The 19,578-nt window shown below is 49.8% G+C and overlaps 1 protein-coding gene across 4 annotated transcripts in view; it reads right to left on the bottom strand.

The window, feature by feature from the left end:
• Positions 1 to 19,578, bottom strand: part of SPATA13 (spermatogenesis associated 13) — a 233,486-nt gene that overhangs the window by 26,292 nt on the left and 187,616 nt on the right. For all 4 annotated transcript variants that reach the window (XM_070380509.1, XM_070380510.1, XM_070380511.1 and 1 more), the window contains 2 exons: positions 18,826 to 19,191; positions 16,800 to 16,944 (listed from right to left, as the gene is read on the bottom strand). In XM_070380509.1, coding sequence (XP_070236610.1) covers positions 16,800 to 16,944; positions 18,826 to 19,191 — 511 coding nt within the window. The remainder of the gene's footprint in view (positions 1 to 16,799; positions 16,945 to 18,825; positions 19,192 to 19,578) is intronic.

Here is a 19,578-nt window from a genome sequence, read left to right as displayed (position 1 = left end):
ACTTCACAGCACGCGGGGTCAATGGGCAGAGCTGCAACGTCAGCTAAGACACCCACCCCGACCACGTGCTTCCCCGGAGGCTTTTCTTATCCTTAATTATCTGTGGCTGTTTCTACTGACTCAGGGCATCCCACTGTTAAATCCAGCTAAGGCTTCAATAAACTACAAAGAGGCAAAACTCGCACACATGTGAACATACACATACACGCACATACACTACACTTACAAAACGAGACTGGTTTCAAATCTATCCCGTGCAAATATATATATATTTTAATATTTTTTTAATTTGTCTGTGCCAGGTCTGGTCTATATGTGGGATTTGGTTCCCTGACCAGGGATTGAACCCCAGCCCCCTGTATTGGGAGCTTGGAGTCTTAGCCACTGGACCCCTAGGGAAGTCCCCCCTTGCAAATATTTTTTTAAAAATGAATTAAAAGAGTCAAATTTTTAAAAACGATGAAAAGACAGTCATTCACTAGGAGCGTATGTGTCCTTAATTAAGGCAGTGCTTCATTGCAGGAGGAACTCAGAAGACTCCTCGAGGTTGCTTCTGAGCGCAGCTCACTGTCTATGAGGCAAGGTTGCTTCCCATAGGCTTCAAGTCCAGATTCCAACACCTGTGTCACCTTGTTTAACACAGAATGTCCCATAAGGCCACAAACCCCTCTTTTCACAGTAACATGTACTACCACCCCAAAGGCTGTGGTCCAGGGACCAGCAAGCAGCACAGTGTGACCGGGGAGCTGGTGGGAAGTGAACCCTTGGGGCCCCATCCTGGCCCGTGGATTCATAGCCTGATTCAGGTCTGAGAAGTGTTAATTCAGAAATGAGTGAAGCCTATGGAACGCAAGGGTGGACCTGGTTTTAATGAAGAAGTGAAATGCTGAATGCTGAGACACAAAGCAGGGAAATGCGGGAACTCATTCTGATGAACACACTTTCTAAGCGAGACTGAAATCCAGCAGGGGGCAAAGGAAATCCAGAGTGCTTTCATTTTCTTAAAAAAAATAATGTTTTTTTTTTTTGTTGTTGTTGTTAAAATTCCAAGTTTTCAAAAAAAAATAAAAAACCTCTCTTGGCCGCATTTCCTTGGCACTGTCTTAACTCGGGTCCACAGCTCACTTTCACTCTCCCTGGGCAGCTTCTTTCCCAAGGACTTTTTCTAAATCGAGAGATGGGGTCAGGGAGAGTAAGGTCCTTGGGATCTTAGGATTGTAAACCAAAGGCATTCGCTGAGTAAACTTACTGTACTGAGCACACACTCAAAACAAACATAAAGATAAATAGGAGGAAAAAAAGTAAATAAACAAACAAAAACTGTATTTAAATGAGGCATTTCCTCAAAGGAAGATGAACCAACAACACTTCTAAGATATTTTTGGAAGAACCTACAGAGGCAGTTTGACTTTAAGATTTAAAAAATTCTTTAGTGATTAGAGCCTATATTAACCAGATCAATAAGAATATTGCAACAAAGACCTTCAGACCAAAGCTGAAGGAAGTCTTGATCTCCTCCGTGCTCTACCCCCAACCCCCACCCCTGGGAATAGTCTATTCTCCTTGGATAAGATGCTGCTACAGGGTAGGGACTAGGATGTCACCAACCTTGACTACTGGTAGAAGAATTAAGAAAAGGATCGAGTCCCACTGGAGAGCAGAAAAACCCCAACTGTACATTAATATCAAATATTTGGAAGTCAGAGAGGATAAAATAAACGTTGGGAGCACACAGGATGTTATGATCACGTTTACTCTACAGATATATAAGGAACTAAGGCTATTTTTAGCAGAGTGGCCCTAAGACCCACACACAGTTACACCCACACGTCTGGAAAAGGAGGGGGTAAGTTAGTGGTGGTCCCTCTGACTAAACCAACACTCATCCCTTTACCCTCCAGGACCGGCTCTTGAGATGACCAGGTGGTCGTTAAGGCTGCACTTAGCTCCGAGTTACTGGAATCTCCTTAAGTACAAAATGGTTCAGGTCTTCTTACACGGCCGCCTTAGGATTTGGGGCAGAAAGGTCACCAGCATTGGCCATCTGCTCAGCAACCGACATTCCCAGCTGCTGCTTCACCAAAGCTGCAGCTCCCTGCATGGCGCAGAGACTCCCTTAACCTGGGAATATTCTAGAACCTCCCGTGCCCCAGGATTGGGTACCACCCCACCACCAAGACCTGCAGGACAGCCACAGGGTGGTAGGAGGCCAAGGACAGGCATGCTGTGCCCCGACCAGCACTACCGCCAGCTTCAGAGAGTGAGCTGGAGCCTGGGACATGTCAGAACCGAGGTGGCTCCTGCCCCCGCTGGACTGAGCCCCAGCCCAGACCTCCGCTGAGCACCCAGAGTTACGAGCAACACAGCAAGGGCTCTGAGTCCACCTAGTCGCTGCCCTCGCTGCTGATGCCCTAAAGCTGGGATGGGGGTGATTTCTGAGCAGGAAGTGATCAGCTTCACCTACTATGAGTTACTCAGACTCACAGGCTTCCTTGTGGCTCAGCAGTAAAGAATCCTCCTGCCAGTGCAGGAGACCCAGGAGAACCACGTTCAATCCTGGGGTGGGAGGATCTCCTGAAGGAGGGCATGGCAACCCACTCCAGTATTCCTGCCTGGAGAATCCCATGGACAGAGGAGCCTAGCAGGCTACAGTCCATGGGGTCGCAAAGAGTCGGACACGACTGAGCGACTAAACAACAACTCAGACCCACAGTACCCTTGGCTATTAGCATAAATAATGGAGTGTCTAGAGGGGTCCCTGTATTCTGAATGGACAGACATCAGCACTAATCTTACAGGCCATAGTTAGAGAAGCAAAAGAACAGAGACCCTCAACACAACACAACACATAATGTTTTCTAGCCCACACAGTCACACAACCCACCATAGACCCCGTTTTGGTCAGCTGCCTGCTGGCAGAGGGCAAGGCAGGCCCCACGCAGGTCTTCCTGAAACACTGCTCAGCAGCCAGACTCCTGAGCACAGAGGTCAGGCCCGTCACTCCAACACACAGGGAACAGCGCAGGTGACAACAGGGAGCAGTGGGAACCGAAGGCAGAGGACAAGCCATGGGTCTTCAAAGCTGCTGCTTTTCCACCGGAGGCGCTGAGGGCCTGCCTACCCTAATGGACAGGAGATGCACTCTCAATGCTTATGAACGCCACCCCGCTCCAAACACACGCCAAAGACACTGGTCCTCCTGGGCTCCGACTACAACTTTTAGGCTAATTCAGTAACAGATCCAAAATTCTCCTTTAAAAGACAAGGTGCCATCTCAACGTGACAACCGAGGCCTGTCCCATCTTCTGTGAACAGCCACGTGGGGTTTTCATCCTTCAAGGCCTGGGACACATTTCAAACATAACAAGAGCAGAACAGAAAATGGATGAACTTCACTTTTGTCTTTGTTTTAATAAAATGCAATTATTAGGCGTGGCCTTAAAAACTGACACACGGGTGAACTTCTGTGCACATAAACAAAATAACTTTTGTGTTCCATGCTGGAAAGGCATAGCACCTGGGAGACAGTGAGTGGAATGGAGCAGCGTGGGCTTTGGGGTCTGTCTGATCTGATCTGCTCTGATCGCCGGCTTCACTGTCTTATGACGTAAGTCACTCTTAGCTAAGCGAGAAGAAGCACAGCCTTGAAGTTTTCAAGCCTCAGATTCCTCATCCACAAGACAGGAACCGGCATGCAGGCCAGGCACTTGGCTTGGTGGTAGTTTGCTTCACGTTTTCTCTTTTGCGCTCTTCCTCTTGACTTTTAATATTCTTTCTTTTCCTTCTCTTTTAAAAAAATTTTTTTATAGATGTACAGTTGACTTACAATGTTGTGTTAGCCTCAGGCATATGGCAAAGTGATTAGTTATACACATACAAATAAATATATTCTTTTTCATATTCTTTTCCATTACCATTTATTATAGGGTATTGAATATAGTTCCCTATGCTTTTCTTTTTAAAATCCAGTTTCTGAGACTTGGCATTAGATGCATGGTATTTTGAAAACTTTTTAAACTCTGTACTTTAGAACGATTGGAACAAATACATGTGTTAGAACTGAGAATGTTTTAAAGGTTAGAAAGATGAGAATTTCAAGAGTTTGATGGAAAAACATTAAAAAAGAAACACTTCATGATGTTTTTCTGAGACAGGAAGAACACTCTCTTTCTTTTTAAAAAGAAAAAAAAACTCTTGATTCTGGGCAACGATAAGGCTGAGACAGCAGCCAAGGCTGCTGGAGCTGACACCTGTCTCAGACTTGCAGGCCTGTGGTCTAAGGGCCTGCCGTCTACATCTGCAGGATTGGCTCCTACAGGTGGCATGCTGTCCTGGTTCTAAATCCAGACATCCACATGTTCTCACAGTGCAGTCAGCAGGGAGAGACTTCAGCCAGGACAGTGTTAGTGTCTTCAGACAAAAAGAACAGAATCATCTTGATTCACAAATAAAAACACCCAGTGCCCGTGACCCCGGGCAAGAGCCTGAAATGGGATGGGGACAGCAGAGAGCCAGACCCGGCCCCGTCCACGACCATCAGGGCTCCACCATCCCCACCCTTCAACCAGCCTCCCAAGGGCTCCGCTATAATCACCCACTCCAAAGGTACTGAGCAAGGACCAGACGACTTTGTATTTTCTCTCTGATTCCTCATTGAGAGAAAACTTTAGGAAAGCAGACGCAGACAGAGGTTATCCAGAGAATAAGAGATCAGACAAGGTTTTCTGGTGCGGCTAAAGTAATCTCAAGGCACCCCTCAGCACCTATTGCTTTTCTTTTCTTCTTTCCTTTTAACAGAAAGTTTAGGCATTTCTAGGACATACTTTGGGAAATCTCTGATGAGGCCTGAAATTTGGGGTCAAGAGAGTCAAAAGAAAACATTCAGTTGAGTTACCTTTCTTTCCCCCCAATAACCTGAGTGTCTGCCCTTTAGATGGATTTAACTGACATTTGGATAATACTTAAACAGAACACTGTCACACATGGACTCTTGGGTAACTCCTAGGGCTATCTGTAAACATTAGAGTAAATGACCTGTCAACAGTTAAACTGCTGGTTACTGAGGTTGAGTTAGTAACTCAGAACTCTGGCTGCAAACACAACTCATCATTACCTTGTCACCAGAATTATGACTGCTTCTCTTTACTGCACACTTACAGCGTACCAGATCGTTCTCACACATCTGTGGACAATAGTAATATTTCCTACTGATAGATGAGAACATTAAGACTGGGGTGTGAAATGACTTGCCAAGGTCAACGAGGACTGGGACTCAACTCTGTTTTGTTGACCCAAATGCCGGTTCATAAGAAAATCAACTTTCATAACAATCACTAGAATAGAACAAAGCCCGAATAATAGATTATAAGTAGGATCATCAACAACAAAAAACTAAGGCAAAAGGAAAAAAAACTATTTTTTTTTTTGTTTTGACCACATAAAAAATTAAAGAGTCTTAACAAATTTATTAACTTCACAACAAGACTTTTCAAAAAAATACGACTTGGTAATTTCTTGTTGCTGTTGTTTCGTTGCTGAGTCCTGTCCAACTTTTTGCAATCCCATGGACTCTCACCCACCAGACTCCTCTGTCCATGGGATTTCCCAGGCAACAACAGAGGAGTGGGTTGCCGTTGTCTTCTCCAGGGGATCTTTGAGACCCAGGGATCAAACCCATGTCTCCTGCATTGCAGGCAGATTCTTTACTGTTGAGCCAGTAATTTCTTAAAATTTATTTGATTAAAAAAAAAATCAGAGCTTCCCTTGTGGTTTAGACAGTAGAGAATCTGCCTGCAATGCAAGAGAACCCCAGTTCGATCCCTAGGTTGGGAAGATCCCCTGGAAAAGGGAATGGCTACCCACTCCAGTACTTTTGTCTGGAGAATCCCATGGAGAGAGGAGCCTGTCAGGCTATAAGCCATGGGATCGCACAGAGTTGGACACGACTGAGCAACTAATGATTAAATTGCCCCCACTTTCTTAATGTTGGGGCATTACATCAGAACTCTAAACCAAGGAATGGAACTTTCTGGTGTATATTTAATGTGACTATTTCAAAAATATTTAATAAACATTGATATGGTCCTATTGATGAACTTTCACATATGGTAACATAAAGCCAAGATAATTTTTAATATGATAGCGAAACAGTTTTTAACTAGTCCTAACATTTAGAGGAAATATTCAGCTATCAAATTAGAAAACCAACACGGATAAACCAAACAGATAGAACCCCTCCACACTCACACACAAGGTGTGGACTTTTCCCCACAACCTTGCAGACACCCTCTGTGCATCCTGGCTCTGCCTTCCCACTGAACCAAAACTGTTTTTCTCAAAACCACCAAGTCTGTGGGTTTCCCTGGTGGCTCAGTGGTAAAGAACCCACCTGCCAATGCAGGAGACATGAGTTCAATCCCTGATCCTGGAAGATCCCACACACCATGGAGCAACTAAGCCTGAGCGCCACAACTATTGAGCCTGTGCTCTAGAGCCTGGGAGCTGCAACAAGGAAAGCCACAGCAATGAGAAGCCCATGCACCGTAAGTAAAGCCTGCACAGCAACGAAGACCCGGCACAACCAAAAAAAAAAAAACCCCAGCAAGTTCCTAATTGCCGCTGGATCCATGGAAATGGCTCAGAGCACTCAACTTGACCCCTGCCACAGGTGACACAGTAAGCACTGCCTCCCAGGGCTCAGCATCCTTGGACAACTGGACACCACTCACCTGTCTGGCCATTCCATTTCTATCTTCACTGTGGATTTCTTTTCCTTCACGGGCTACCCCCGGTGGTACCCCCTCTTCTCACTCCACACACACACTGCTGGTACCTCTCCCTCACTGGCCTGGAGAACAACCAGCCATGTGTGGACCACTCCTCCCCAAACTCCCCTCGAGCCTGGGCCTCCGTCCTCATCAGACCGCATAGTGCAGGCCGCGTGATGAGATCTCCACCCAGCTGTCCCACCAGTGCCTCCAGCTCCAAGGCCTGGAACAGTCCCAAGCCCCGCACTCGTGTGCTTTTCTCCTATACTCCCCTTGGAGGGTCTGCCCCCCAAACATCCAGACAATGGCTGGACTTTCAGGTCTTTGCTTTTCCAAGAGAACCATCATGCTCCTTGTTAAGGGCTCTGTCCGCTGGTTGTCTGCTCTGTCCCCAAGCAGGTCCACAATTTAGCTAGAAAGTCACCGAATGCAAAGTGAACCACTTAAAACCCTCCTGTGGCTCCTGGCTCTTCCAGGATAGGCCCTGAGGAAGGCCCTGAGCAGGCTGTTCCCTCCCACCTGGAGTGGTCTGATCCCTGGTACAGACCCGCAGCTTACCCCGCTACAGCCACTAAGTGTGGTCAAGCTGCCTGAAAGACCCACGGCAGACCCAATACATCTGCATCACGCCCTGAACCCTTCTACTTCTACATACAAAGGTGCAGCTGCCTCATCAGTGTCATCCCCAAGGACCAGAGGTCTCTCTCACATGTCATCACGGGACGGGGATTCTGCATGTGAGACCACGATTTATCAACTGTGATGGCCAGTTCTGGATGCTCTTAAGTGATAACCAGAAGCATTCTGAGCTCAGAGTTCCCAGTTTTCCCACATTGTACACTCAATTCTTATCTGACTGAAATAATTTTTTAGCAATTAATCTTTATCAAGAGTTCAGTTTTCTTAAATGTGAGTCTCTTCTGAGTCTCTCATTTACAATTTCATTTGCTTATGGAGCTAGACAAGCTCCATGATAGCAGTAATGACCACAGCTGCCAGAGCCAGGCTGCAGCCATGCCCCTGACTCCGGGTAAGGACACGACCCACCCATGAGAGCAGTGGTGGGTGCTGTGTCATCCCCCCCACCCCCCAGCCATCCCAAGTGAGCCCTGGGCAGGAGCGAGCACCACCTGCATCGAGGACACTTCCCTTTGGTTGGGTTAAGCACATGGTTGGGTTAAGAAAGCTTCTGAGGGGCGACCTGACCCTGGGCTTCTCAAGCAGGCTCTCCTCCTCCCGCCCCCACCCTCTGTACTGGCTGCTTCCCAGCCTAGAACAAACACACCTTCTCCAGCAACAGACTCCACCTAAGTTCCGCTCAGCCTTCAATCTCAGCTTTGCTGTGGCTTTCCCAGGAAAGCCTGGGACTCCCTGGATGGAATCTGCTGCCCTGTGGTTACACTCACCTCCTTGAGCACTGCCGTGGCTTTCCGGGTCCGCACACCCGCTGGGGGGTTCTGTGAGCTTGGCATCTGGCTTCCTGGAACCCGCCAGCCTGCACCCCAGGGCCCCTCTTATCACAAGGGACCTGTGTACACACACATGTTATGCACGGCAGCATGTAACTGTGCTCTATGCACCCATACAAACGAGGTGCCTCCTAACCCAAGGGCGAAGTAAAAACTCAGCTCGAAAAGGTTTCGGGCACCCTGCTCACATCCTGAAAAGCCACTCTTTATCTCCTAGTGGCATGCCCCGCGTCATTTCCGGATAGGATTAAGCTCATCGACTTCATAAGGGGGCTAGGTAAGCTGGCTTCTAGAACCCACACTAAGCTACACAAGGTCTCCGGGTCTGAGGTATCAGTGCACCCCGGCCCAAAATCAGCTGCGAGAACGGGAAGTTGCGGAGGGAACAATGTCCCCGAGGGGTCACCCCAACCGCTCCTTGAAAGTGCTGGGCTTCAGGGGTGGGGGCCTCTGGGCACACGCCTCTCCCAGCGGACACACCAGCCCTGAAACTGTGGGGAACGTTCACCCGAGGAAAGCCTGGTGGGGAGGGGGCGACAGTTGGGGGAGCGCACGCAACCCCGCCCCCCCGCCCCCTCGCCGGCCGCGCAGCATCCTGCGCGCAGGACCGCAGGGCAACACCAGCATCCCGAGCGCGGGACCGCAGGGCAACAACAGCATCCCACGCGCAGGACCGCAGGGCAACACCAGCATCCCGCGCGCGGGACCGCAGGCCCTCCAGCACAGCGCACCAGGACAGGGGGCGAGCGGCTGGGGTTTGGGAGGAGCCCCGGTTCTCCAGCGGCTTCCCCCGGAAGTCTCATGGCAGGTTGTCAGGGCCTCTAGCCCACCCCGCAGAGCACCCTGGTCTCAGGGCGAGCTGAGTGGACCAGCCCCGGTGCGCCCTCCTCCGCGGACCCCGCAGACCACAAGGGCAACCCTGCTGTGGGGGCGGGACCCCTGGGGGCGGTCCAGGCCACACCCCTTCGGAGTTGGACCCCGCTCTACCGGTCTACGAAGGGCCTCTGTGTGTTCTCCACAAAAGGAAAAATGGAGCATCTTGGACTTCTCACCACCAAGTACCTTACTTTGTAAATTCTTAATCCCCACTCTTATCTCTAGATTTATATTTTTGTTGTAGGCCCTGATCAATTGCCCTGCGGTCTGTAGTATTTTTCCTTGCTTTCTTACTGACAGCGGAACTGGGAATTTTTAAAACCTCAGAGTACGTTTTTTCAAAATAGCTCCTCTCTCACCAACCCCTGGCTAGGTCTGATGTGCTTCACAGATACGTGGCCTGTTGCATAATTTGGGTTATTCTTTTGTAGAACACAATGTTTTATATAAATATATATATATATATATATATATACATATCACTCTATATATCAAGCTTTTAAGGACTGGATTCTTTGGTTTTTTCCACATGAAGAATGTACATGGGTGGTTATGAGTTTGAGCTTCAGGACTCCCTTGTTAACAGCTTAAATGATGACATCATTCTACTGAAGATGGATTTTGGCCCGGCTCAATAGATAGCTACCCTGATTTAATGTCATCCTCTTTCTTACCTTGTGAAGTGACCATATTACATTCATAAGAAATTAAGGTATGAAGATCAAATCAAATCAAGCAATAATTTGAATAAATTTCAAAATATTTTAAGCCATAGAAAGTCCAATCAAGTCAACTCATGCTTTTCTCCACTTTTTATAATTAGTTATCATTGTACTTAACCTGGCCATTTTCTCTCCTCTGTTGTTCTCCTTCCTGGGGAACAGTTCAGATATCACTTGGTTTGCCTCACAGGAGAAAGCGCATCTGAACTCGACAGGCAGGGTGGGTAGAAAGAGAAGCGTGCGTAGACACGAGAATAAGAATTCTGAAGGGCGATCAAACTGGACTTCTGCCCAGAACAGGTGGAGCAGTTACTGGAGGGAGAATGGCAGCAACAGAAGTAAGTTTGGGAAACTCAGGCTGCCGCGGAATAAGCTGCCTTGGATGTAAGAGAAAAATATCATAAAGGAAAAACGCAGATGGCAGTGAAGACGGTCCCCTAAGAAAAAGTGAGCATGCACAGGCATGGCTACTCAGACCCAAGGATGACCAAGGGGCACAGCCCCCATCACCAATAAAGCCACAGGGTTTGGCCAGCCGCCTCCCAACCGTGAACTTGACAAAAGCACCACGGTGACTCACGGTGGAATTCTATTATCCAAGGCCACACCCGAGCAGTGGGCAAACATGACCCAGGTCTGCTCCGTGTCACACATGAGCCAGGAAGGAGATGAGACGGTGCTCTAAGCAAAGGGAGAGAGAAGGCAATGTTCTGGAAGGGAACGCAGGATGAGTTCACTTTCACCTAAAAGGATTAGGTCTTCACTTCTCAAAAAAATTAAATTGCTACGTTCAAATCTCTACATTTTGAGAAATTGTTACTTGCCTGGCACATCTTGATTTAAAGATTTTTGAGAGCACCTGACCAGGGAGGAGGAAATATACTGTTCACTATTTTTAAAAGGTTTTATTCTAGGAAATTGCAAACAAACTCAGAAGTAGAAAAATTATATGATGAACCCATAAGGATAAATATTTTATCAACCTTTTCCAACTAGGTCTTTTTGGATATTTTAAAGCAAATCTCGAATATATCATTTCACGCAACAAATATTTAGTATGCACCCAAATGAATACGGACTGAAAAATAACTACACTATCATTATCATGATAATGAACAAAATTGACAGTAATTCCTTCTCTGAATACTGAGTCCATGTGAAAATGTCCCTCCTCATCTCAAAATGACCTTTTTATAGCTGGTTGGTTGGTATCAGAATTCAAACAAGTCCACACACTACATTTACCAAACACAATTCAGATCAAACCAGATCTGTCCATTTGGGTGGCATCTACCAGGGATTCTGCATGCAACACACAGCTCCTGAGCTGGCTGCATTCCAGCATGTCAGTGGGAGGGGAACTGGACCCCCAGGCTGCCCATACCTGAGGCAGCTGAGGGGCCAGCTCCTGGCAGACGGAGAAGAAGGGGTCTGGGATACAGGAATGCTGGAGCTGGCCTATCAGATTCTCACCATCCCCCAGGCTTCCCAAACCACATGATGGACATGGCAGCTTCTATTAGTGGGCCAGGGGCCAAGGGATCCAGGACTCCCGTGGTGGTAGGCAGTCCACACGGAAGAGCAGATGTCATTTCTGTCCTGGGCAGCAGGGCCAGCTTGGTCACTGGGATGGTCCCTCCCACCGGACCTCTGGCTGTGCTAAACTTATCACAGGGTCCCTAGGGAAAAAACCGACAAGTGACTCCATGAAGGTGCTGCTTGATTCGTGGGGCAGGAAATCCCCAAGTCAGTGGGCAGAAGGCACACGTGAGCCACCACCACAGGGATCCGGGGATCTCACCCCACGCCCAGATCTAAACTGGTTCCGACTCAGAGCCTCCTCCTGAGGCAGAAGCCAGATGACCATGGGGTGGGGGTGGGGGGCGTCCCATTTCTACAACCCTTCCTTCCTGTGAATTCCTTGGTGATGGAGCCCCCAGGAAAGGGAGGTCCCCCAGCATCTAAGCAATGCTCTGTCGGAAATTTCTGACTGAGAGGAGATGGCCTCAGTACGGGTTACACATGTGGACCAGAGTGAATGGCTTGGCCGAGGAGCCCCTGGAGGAGCTTGGGAAGGACACTGTGGGTTACTGGACTGCTCTGGGGAGGATGTGACTGGACATATCAGAACACACCCCAGCACAGGAAACCACCCGTCCCATGGAAATCCACTGCAAACGAGGCTGTTTAACAACCATGTGACATTATGTACACCCCGCAAATGCCCATCTTTGTTCCTGGTCATCTTAATGCTGACTCAGCGGGTTCAAAAAATAAAACGGCCCTGGTGGCAGAAACGGATGCCAAGCCTGGGCTAAACCACGGGTGTCCCCTCAACAAAGTTAATGATACGGTGCCTTGAAGGACCCAGACAGCTTCTTGTGGGGAGCTGATTACAGCGGACCCTTTTCACAATAGGTGGTTTGTCCTTCCTGGAAGAGACACTTATTCTAGATTTGGATTTGTTTGTCTTGCCTATCAGAGTCCTGCTGGAATCTCCCCGGAGCGGGTGCTGTTCACCACAGTGTATAAACGAAGGGGTCAACACGCGGGTTCAACGATCACTTAATAATACACTTGCAAAGTGTTTTCTTTCCACCCAGTAACTCTGCTCTGTCAAAGCTGAATCTCCTCCCCTCTCAGGAGGGGCTCCTAGCAGCATCCCAGCCCTGGTGCCACTGGCTCTGAGCCCGGGCCGCTGCTGAGCCTCCTCGTGCATGAGGAATGAGCACCCGGGGAGAACGTGGTGTCCTCTGCGGTCCCTGCCACCAGCATTTCCCCATTGGACAAATGCGGCAACCTCCAATCAGCCTCCTTCCTCTGGCCTCACTCCCCAGTGGCCTTGCTCTCTGATGCCTAGCTGGCAATGGCTTCCACTTCACTTGGAACAACCCTGACTCCTCGAAACCTGCGATGCCCTTTCTGTGCAGACTTTCTCCAGCCTCTGGGCTGCCCCGGCCTCCCCTGCCCCAGATTCTGAGCTCCAGGCACCCAGCCTTCTCGCTGAACCTCAGACACACTGAGCTTCTGCCTGACCTGGGCATTCGATGCTCCTTTGACTAGAACCTCTGCTCCCTCAGATCTTCACTCCCTGCTCATCTTCCAAGTCTCGGCTCCAAGGTCACCTCCTCAGAGACACGAGGTCGCCCTCCCCCACTCCCACCTTCCCCTTCCCCAGAAGGCTCGCTAGTACCCAAGGGAGCCCTGCGTATCCACTCACTGCCTCTGTTTAAATGCGGGAACATACATGCTTTGCGATGCTTTACTCTCTGCTTTACCCCAACAGAGACAGTGGTGCCTGGCTCAGAGCAGATGCTCCACATGTTTTTCTTTCTTTTTTTGTAGACTGACAGGTTTTCAACTAAGAGGGGAATAAAGGAGACCGTGATGACTGGAAGCAAGCTCAGAATCTTGGAGAACAGGCTTGGAGCACCTTAGCGGGCACAGATAAGCACCAGGTGCTGTGAGGAGCAGGGGGTCTGGAGTGTGCGGGGACCAGACTTGCAGAAGGAGAGACAGCACGTGCGCCCCACAGCCAGCTGCAGAGGGGAGGTACGCCCTTTCCCGGTATCGGGCATGTGCACGTGTGATGTCTTCGTGTTTTCTGTCTCTTCTCCTCCCACATCTTTCCACTGTGAGATGCGTGTGTTGCTTAAATTTACTTCTGGGCACAAACAGCGGTGGGCCTGCAGGAGGGAGGCACCTGGTCAGAGGCCCTGGACGTGGAGACACCAGCAGTGACTGATGAGCCTCTGGGCTGCTTCCAGGGAAAGACTGAGAGGGTTCTCATTAGACATGAAATTGGTGTGCCATGTCCTTTTAAAAAACGAATGTCTGGGAATTCCCTGGCGGTCCAGTGGTTAGGACTTGGCACTTTCACTGCTGAGGGCCTGGGTTCAGTGCCTGGTCAGGGAACTAAAATCCTGCAAGCTGCATGCACCACCTCCTCCCCACAAACAACACCCTCCCCCTGCTTCACCTTTCTTCACGGTGCCCCCTCGGTGTTACAGCTCCTTGTTAACTCATCATCCCCGCACAAGGACCTGTGAGATGAAAAGGGCTTCACTGTGCTCCCAGCACATGGCAGGCCCTTGGCAGACACTGAATGAATGAATGATTTCCCTGGAGGAACGACCTTCCTCCACCGCGGTCGGGGAATCCACACACTCACCGCCTCATCCCTGGAGGACCCATCCTACTCCCGGTGCCCGTGCCCCGAGTTGGTGGAGCCATCACCTGAGCTGGGGGGGCTGAACCCCCCTCCTGGGACTCTGACTCCTGAGTGAGTGACTCAAGGACAGATGGACGGTGTCTTCCTCGGCTCCCAGGGGCCACCGACTGCCAGGTGTTTCCTAGATGCATTTCCAGCCACCCCATCAATTTTGGGGACACTGACACCCTCCCAAGACAGTCTCTTTTTGCTCCAGCTAGGCAGGGTGAGTTTTTGCTACTTCTCAACAAAAGAACACTAAACTCAAAACAAAACAAAACATGATTCCAGAAAGCACAGAAATAAGCTGTTCACGTAAGTACAGGGTTGGAGGAGAAACCGTCCACATTCCTACCCACCTAACTACAGTATTTTCACTTCTGCACACTCGTTTTAAACCTTTGGCCGCATGTGAGCATGCTGCATAGGGCTGCAGTCATGGTTTGTTATGGGCTGAATGTGCACCCCCCAAAAGATGCTGAAATTCTAACCCCCCATACCAGCGAGGGTGTGTCCTTATTTGAAAACAAGCTCTTTGTAAATGATCAAGCTGACACGTGGGCATTAGGACAGTGCCTTAATTCTTTAGGGCACCACATGAAGATGAAGGCAGAGACCAGGGAGATACAGCCAGACGCCGAGCTCAGGGGACCCGAGGCCGCCAGGAGCCAAGAAACAGCAGAGGGTCCCCATCTCAGGCCTCGGAAGGAAACTGCCCTGCTTCCAGCCTCCAGAATGGAGACAATTCTGTCCTGCTGCTGAAGGGACCCAGTTTGTGGTACTCTGTGACGGCAGCCCTAGTAAATAAAACAATATATGTGTGACTTTATTTCCTTTTCTTCCTCACTTTTCTCACATTACAGTGGTCACTTTCCTCATTGCTACAGACTTTTTCCTGACAATGCTATAAGCTGTTTTGAAGCGGTCACCCTTAGATGCTGGGCTCACTATTCCACTGAAAGTGGACACTTGCTTCAACTTCTTTCCATCACAAGTAACGCTGGGAAGGATGTCGTGCACTCAGAGCCTTTTCTCTCCTTGTAACAACTTTCCTGAGATACATCACCGGACGCTGACAACTGGGTAGGACAGAAGGGGCTGCTGAGCAGAAGGATGACTGACGATGCATTTGTCACCGGGGTCCCCAGGGCAGTGGGTTTGAGTTCTGGGCGGAACAAATGCTGCCATGTGTAAAGGGAAGGAAGGAGGTTCTGGGCAGAGTAAGGGTGTGAGCCGGGTGGTGGGTAGGAGAGCGGGCGGGAGACAGGAGAGGCGCAGACGGCAGGCAGGCAGGCAGCAGAGCCTGCGAACTCCTTACGAAGCTGGGACTTTATTCCAGTAACCACAGGGAAGTTCACAGGGAAACAGCAGCAAGAACCGAACAGGAATAGGCGCTCAGAACCAGTGTGGATGGAAGCCTGGCCCAAGGAGAGGCAGGGGCCCTGGGATGAGGGTTGGGGCGCGATCCCAGGGCCCCACCTGCTCGTCCGAGAGGACACAAATCAAGAGATGCTCGAAAACTTCCTCGGCCCCCAGCCGCCTCCAATTCTTCTTTCTTGTTGCCCTGTCTGATGAGAGTTCAGACTGGGTTCCTCCTGGGGTAGAAATCAGGCCACCCGATGGTAGGAAAGGAGGGGACAATTCCTCAGCCATATGTTCAGGCCGATCGCTCAGCCCCAGGCAGAGACGTCCCAGGACACACTCCCAGGACAACCATTTCTGGGTCACTTCTTCATGCGCCCTGGTCCCTCCTCCTCCCACTCCCTGAAATCTAAGTGACACCGAGCAATACCCTCCTTCAAGTCTCCAGAAACAACACGCTTTAAATCCTGTCCCTTCTTGTGGCTCCGGTCACCACTGTCACATGGAGGGCGTACCCACCAGCTGGTGAGGCCCTGAGAGCCCCGTCCCTCACTCACGCTCACGTGCAAGGCTCGTCCTCAAAGCCAAGACAGAAAAAGTCAGCACTGAAGCTCTCCGGTGGCTAGCCGTCTACTGTCTCTATTTAGAGTCAGCACAGCTCAGTGGTTAAAAACATGGGCCCGCAGTGAAAATTCTACCTGATTGTAGATTCAAGTCCCTTCTCTGCCACTTCCTGGGTGGTTTATCTATTTACACTTGGGGTTTCTGATCTGTAAAGCGAGGATTACAAGAGCATCCGCCCAGCACAGAGTTGAGATCAGATGAATTAATCCTCAGAGCACACGGGAGGGCGTCTGCCCCACAAAATTGCCCGTCCTATCCCTGCCCGTGAGCCAGCCAGGCCACTGTCCAGCCAGCGGGCTGGCTCAAACATCAGTGTTCGTGCTCAGGAACCTAAAGTCAGGTCGGCAAGTGTTCACTGGGTAAGTCCCAGGCTGGCATATGCATGGCTCTATTAGATAAAGTCTTCCATGCATATACCATCTATTAGATACACAGTATGGGTGAATCTCAAACTCTCAGGAAGAGCTTTCAGAGGGGTAAGACAGTTTCCCAGGAGCCCATTCATGGTCAGATCACCACAGCAGGAACCTGGGACCCAGACTTCTCAAGGTCAAGGTCACTGGGACGACACAGAGTCCGTAGGGCACCTTCTCTGGACAGGGGTGCCAGGCCTACCCCTGCAAGGGTGGCTCTGCCACCCAGTGGGCCCTCCCCACCCTGGGCCCAGGGCAGGCCAGACAGGCGCAACAGATTGGGTTCCCAGATTGAGGAACGATTCCACACCTGCCTCCTGGAGACGGACCTGCCCAGGGGGGACTGTGAGACTCACCGTTGGACGCTCTCAGGTGTCGCCGGCGTCCCACACGGTCCAGCCCAATGGGGGTGCTCTGGGAGAAGGCGCAGGGCCGCAGCCGGGCTGACACCGCCCTGTAGGGCGGCACCTGGTGTGCAGGCACGGGCGGCCGGGCGGCGGGCTGCAGAGGAAAGGAGGGGCAGTGAGGAGAGGCAGGAAGTGGGGCTGGGAGCCTCGAAGCCCCAGGTCACGGCTGCACAGGCTCAAGGGCAGCCTTCCTCAGACGCGGAAACCCAGTGCAGACCCCCAGGGTGCCAGGTTTTCAGCCACCTGTCAGGACACACGCGTGGGGACACTCAGGAATGACCACAGTGGAGGAAGTGACGGCCCCCACCCACACACGTGCAGCAGCACCCCCAGGGAAGCCGAGGCGGTGCCAGTGACTGAGGCCCGTGACAGCTCCTTCCCACAGCCCCCCCAACACACACACACAACACACACACACACAACACACACACACACAACACACACACACACCACACACACACCCACCCACACACACACCCACCCACACGCAGGGCCCAGCATCTGTGGAGCACGGTTCTTGTTCACCTTAACTAACCGGGCAGTGAGCTTTGTCTAAAAGGAGAGTTGGTGGTTTTCCACCAATTTAGAACCATCTATAGCCCCTGGGATCTTCCATATGAGTCGTCCCTAAAACGACACTGAAGGCCACGTTGGTCCGTGCCTTCCATAGGCTTTCTCAGTATTTCTCTACCCAGTTCCCTAAACAAGCTTGGGGGCAGAAAGTTATCTTACTATGCTCCTTTTGGATGCTCTGAAGTGAAAAACTGTCTTAAGTGCTTAGATCGCCCCTAGACTGTGTTTCACATTAGAAGAGATTTGCTTCCATTCAGAATCATTTCCGTGATACCATGGTGAGGACAGCCACCTTTAGAATTATTTCCTCGCATGTAGAGCATCTCAACACAACAAAAAGTCTGCAGTATTCTTCAACATAATCTGCTTTCACCTTAACTGAATTCAAATTAGTTCAATTAAGCAAGAGATTTTGGGGGTATTTGCTATAAATAAGCACTATGCCGGGGTTATAGGGAGAATGGAAACGGAAAATCCAATACCAATATATTACTGCCCTTTCAAGAGAATGTATGGGTTACTTAGGGCTTTCCTGGTGGCTCAGGTGGTAAAGAATCTGCCTGCAATGCAGGAGTCCTGGGTTTGATCCCTGAGTTGGGAAGATCTACTGGAGAAGGGAATGGCAACCCATTCCAGTATTCTTGCCTGGAAAATCCCATGGACAGAGGAGCCTGGTGAGCTACAGCCCACCGGGTCACAAAGAGTAGGACATGACTACTAACATTTTCACTTTCTTCCTGAGTTATTTATGATATCAACTAGCAAGTTAAAAAAAAGAAAAATGAAGCATGCACTTACTCATGTGAACACTTGACCATGGCTGGGATAAGACCTCACCAAATATAAACTCCTTCTGAATGGAAGCCTTTATTTAAATGTTTGTATCCTCAAAGGGCTTTCTGGGTAATTGATAAGTATTTGTTGAATTGCTAAAATGCACTAAGGAAATAATATTAAGATTTTAATCTACTGTCAAAACAGTTACAAAGCTACAACTGACATGTAAAGAGTGATAAAATGGCAGAAAAAATTACTTTCTCATCTAGAAAAAAATCAATTTTCTTCTTGTCTTTCCATTTTAGGGATAAGTGGCATTTTCTTTCCAGATTTCTTCTTCGAGGAAGCTCACTAAATATGCACGGCTACTTTCCCCAGATGATTCAGAACAAACAGCAAACCAGTTTCACGTATTATCTGAGATCCCAGAAAGACAGAAGATTAGTCAGAGCCATCCAAATGTCAGTGGGTTAGTTCTAATTCATGCATGTTTTCAGAGTCAGGAAGAAAGGCTGTGAGCAGATGACGCCATCCCTGAGGCAGAGAGAAGAAAGGAAAAGTCTGGGAAGTCTGCAGCGAGAGGACAGAGGCCAGGAGGCTCTGGGGGCAGCACGGCTGGTCTTACTTGGGGCAGGAGGGCTTCCCCCTCCTCCGTCTGGCTGCTCCCATAGAAGCCGACCCCACCGATCACAGAGATGGGGCGTCTTCTTGGGCCCCCCTGGGGATAGCCCCCAGCAGGAGTCTGGTCTGCAGGGTCTGTGGGGGCCACGCTGGGCTGGTGGTCACTGTCCGCAGCGTCCTCTTTCTGGGGGTCCACGGCGATCGAGTCTTCTGGGATAGACAGACTTCGGGCGACCAGCTGGCCATAGTCAGAGAGTGGTCGGGGCCTTGACCTCCTCCCAGACCCCAGTCTCCTCCTGGGGATCCTCTGAGCCTCCGTCCTCTCTTCCTCCGGTGGGGGAGCCTGCCTCCAGGACCCCTCGGTCACAACCTTTTCAAATGCGAACAAGTTAGGTAAGGGTGATATCCAGGAAGGTAAAGAAAACAAGCCCCCGCCCCTCCCCACCAAGTTGACTGTGTCCCAGAAAGACGTGACTGAAACATGGATGGGAAGAAGCAAACCTGTCTTTAATCAGAGGCTTAATTAAAACCCTAATCTCAGTAGTGATGTTTGTGACACATGATGAACCATCATAAAAGATACTAAGAAAATCAGCACCCATTTGTTTATTTTTGTTTCTGTTTTCATTAGTCTAGCAAGGTGGATCAAAAAAGGAGTTCCTGCAATTTATGTCAAAGAGTACTCTGCCTGTGTTTTCCTCTAAGAGGTTTATAATATCCGGCCTAACACTTAAGTCTTTAATCCATTTTGCGTTTA

The sequence above is a fragment of the Bos mutus genome, chromosome 12 (assembly GCF_027580195.1).
Source record: "Bos mutus isolate GX-2022 chromosome 12, NWIPB_WYAK_1.1, whole genome shotgun sequence".
Lineage (NCBI taxonomy): Eukaryota > Metazoa > Chordata > Mammalia > Artiodactyla > Bovidae > Bos > Bos mutus.
The sequence above is the reverse complement of the archived record's forward strand: the minus strand, read 5'-3'. Positions and strand labels throughout refer to the sequence as shown.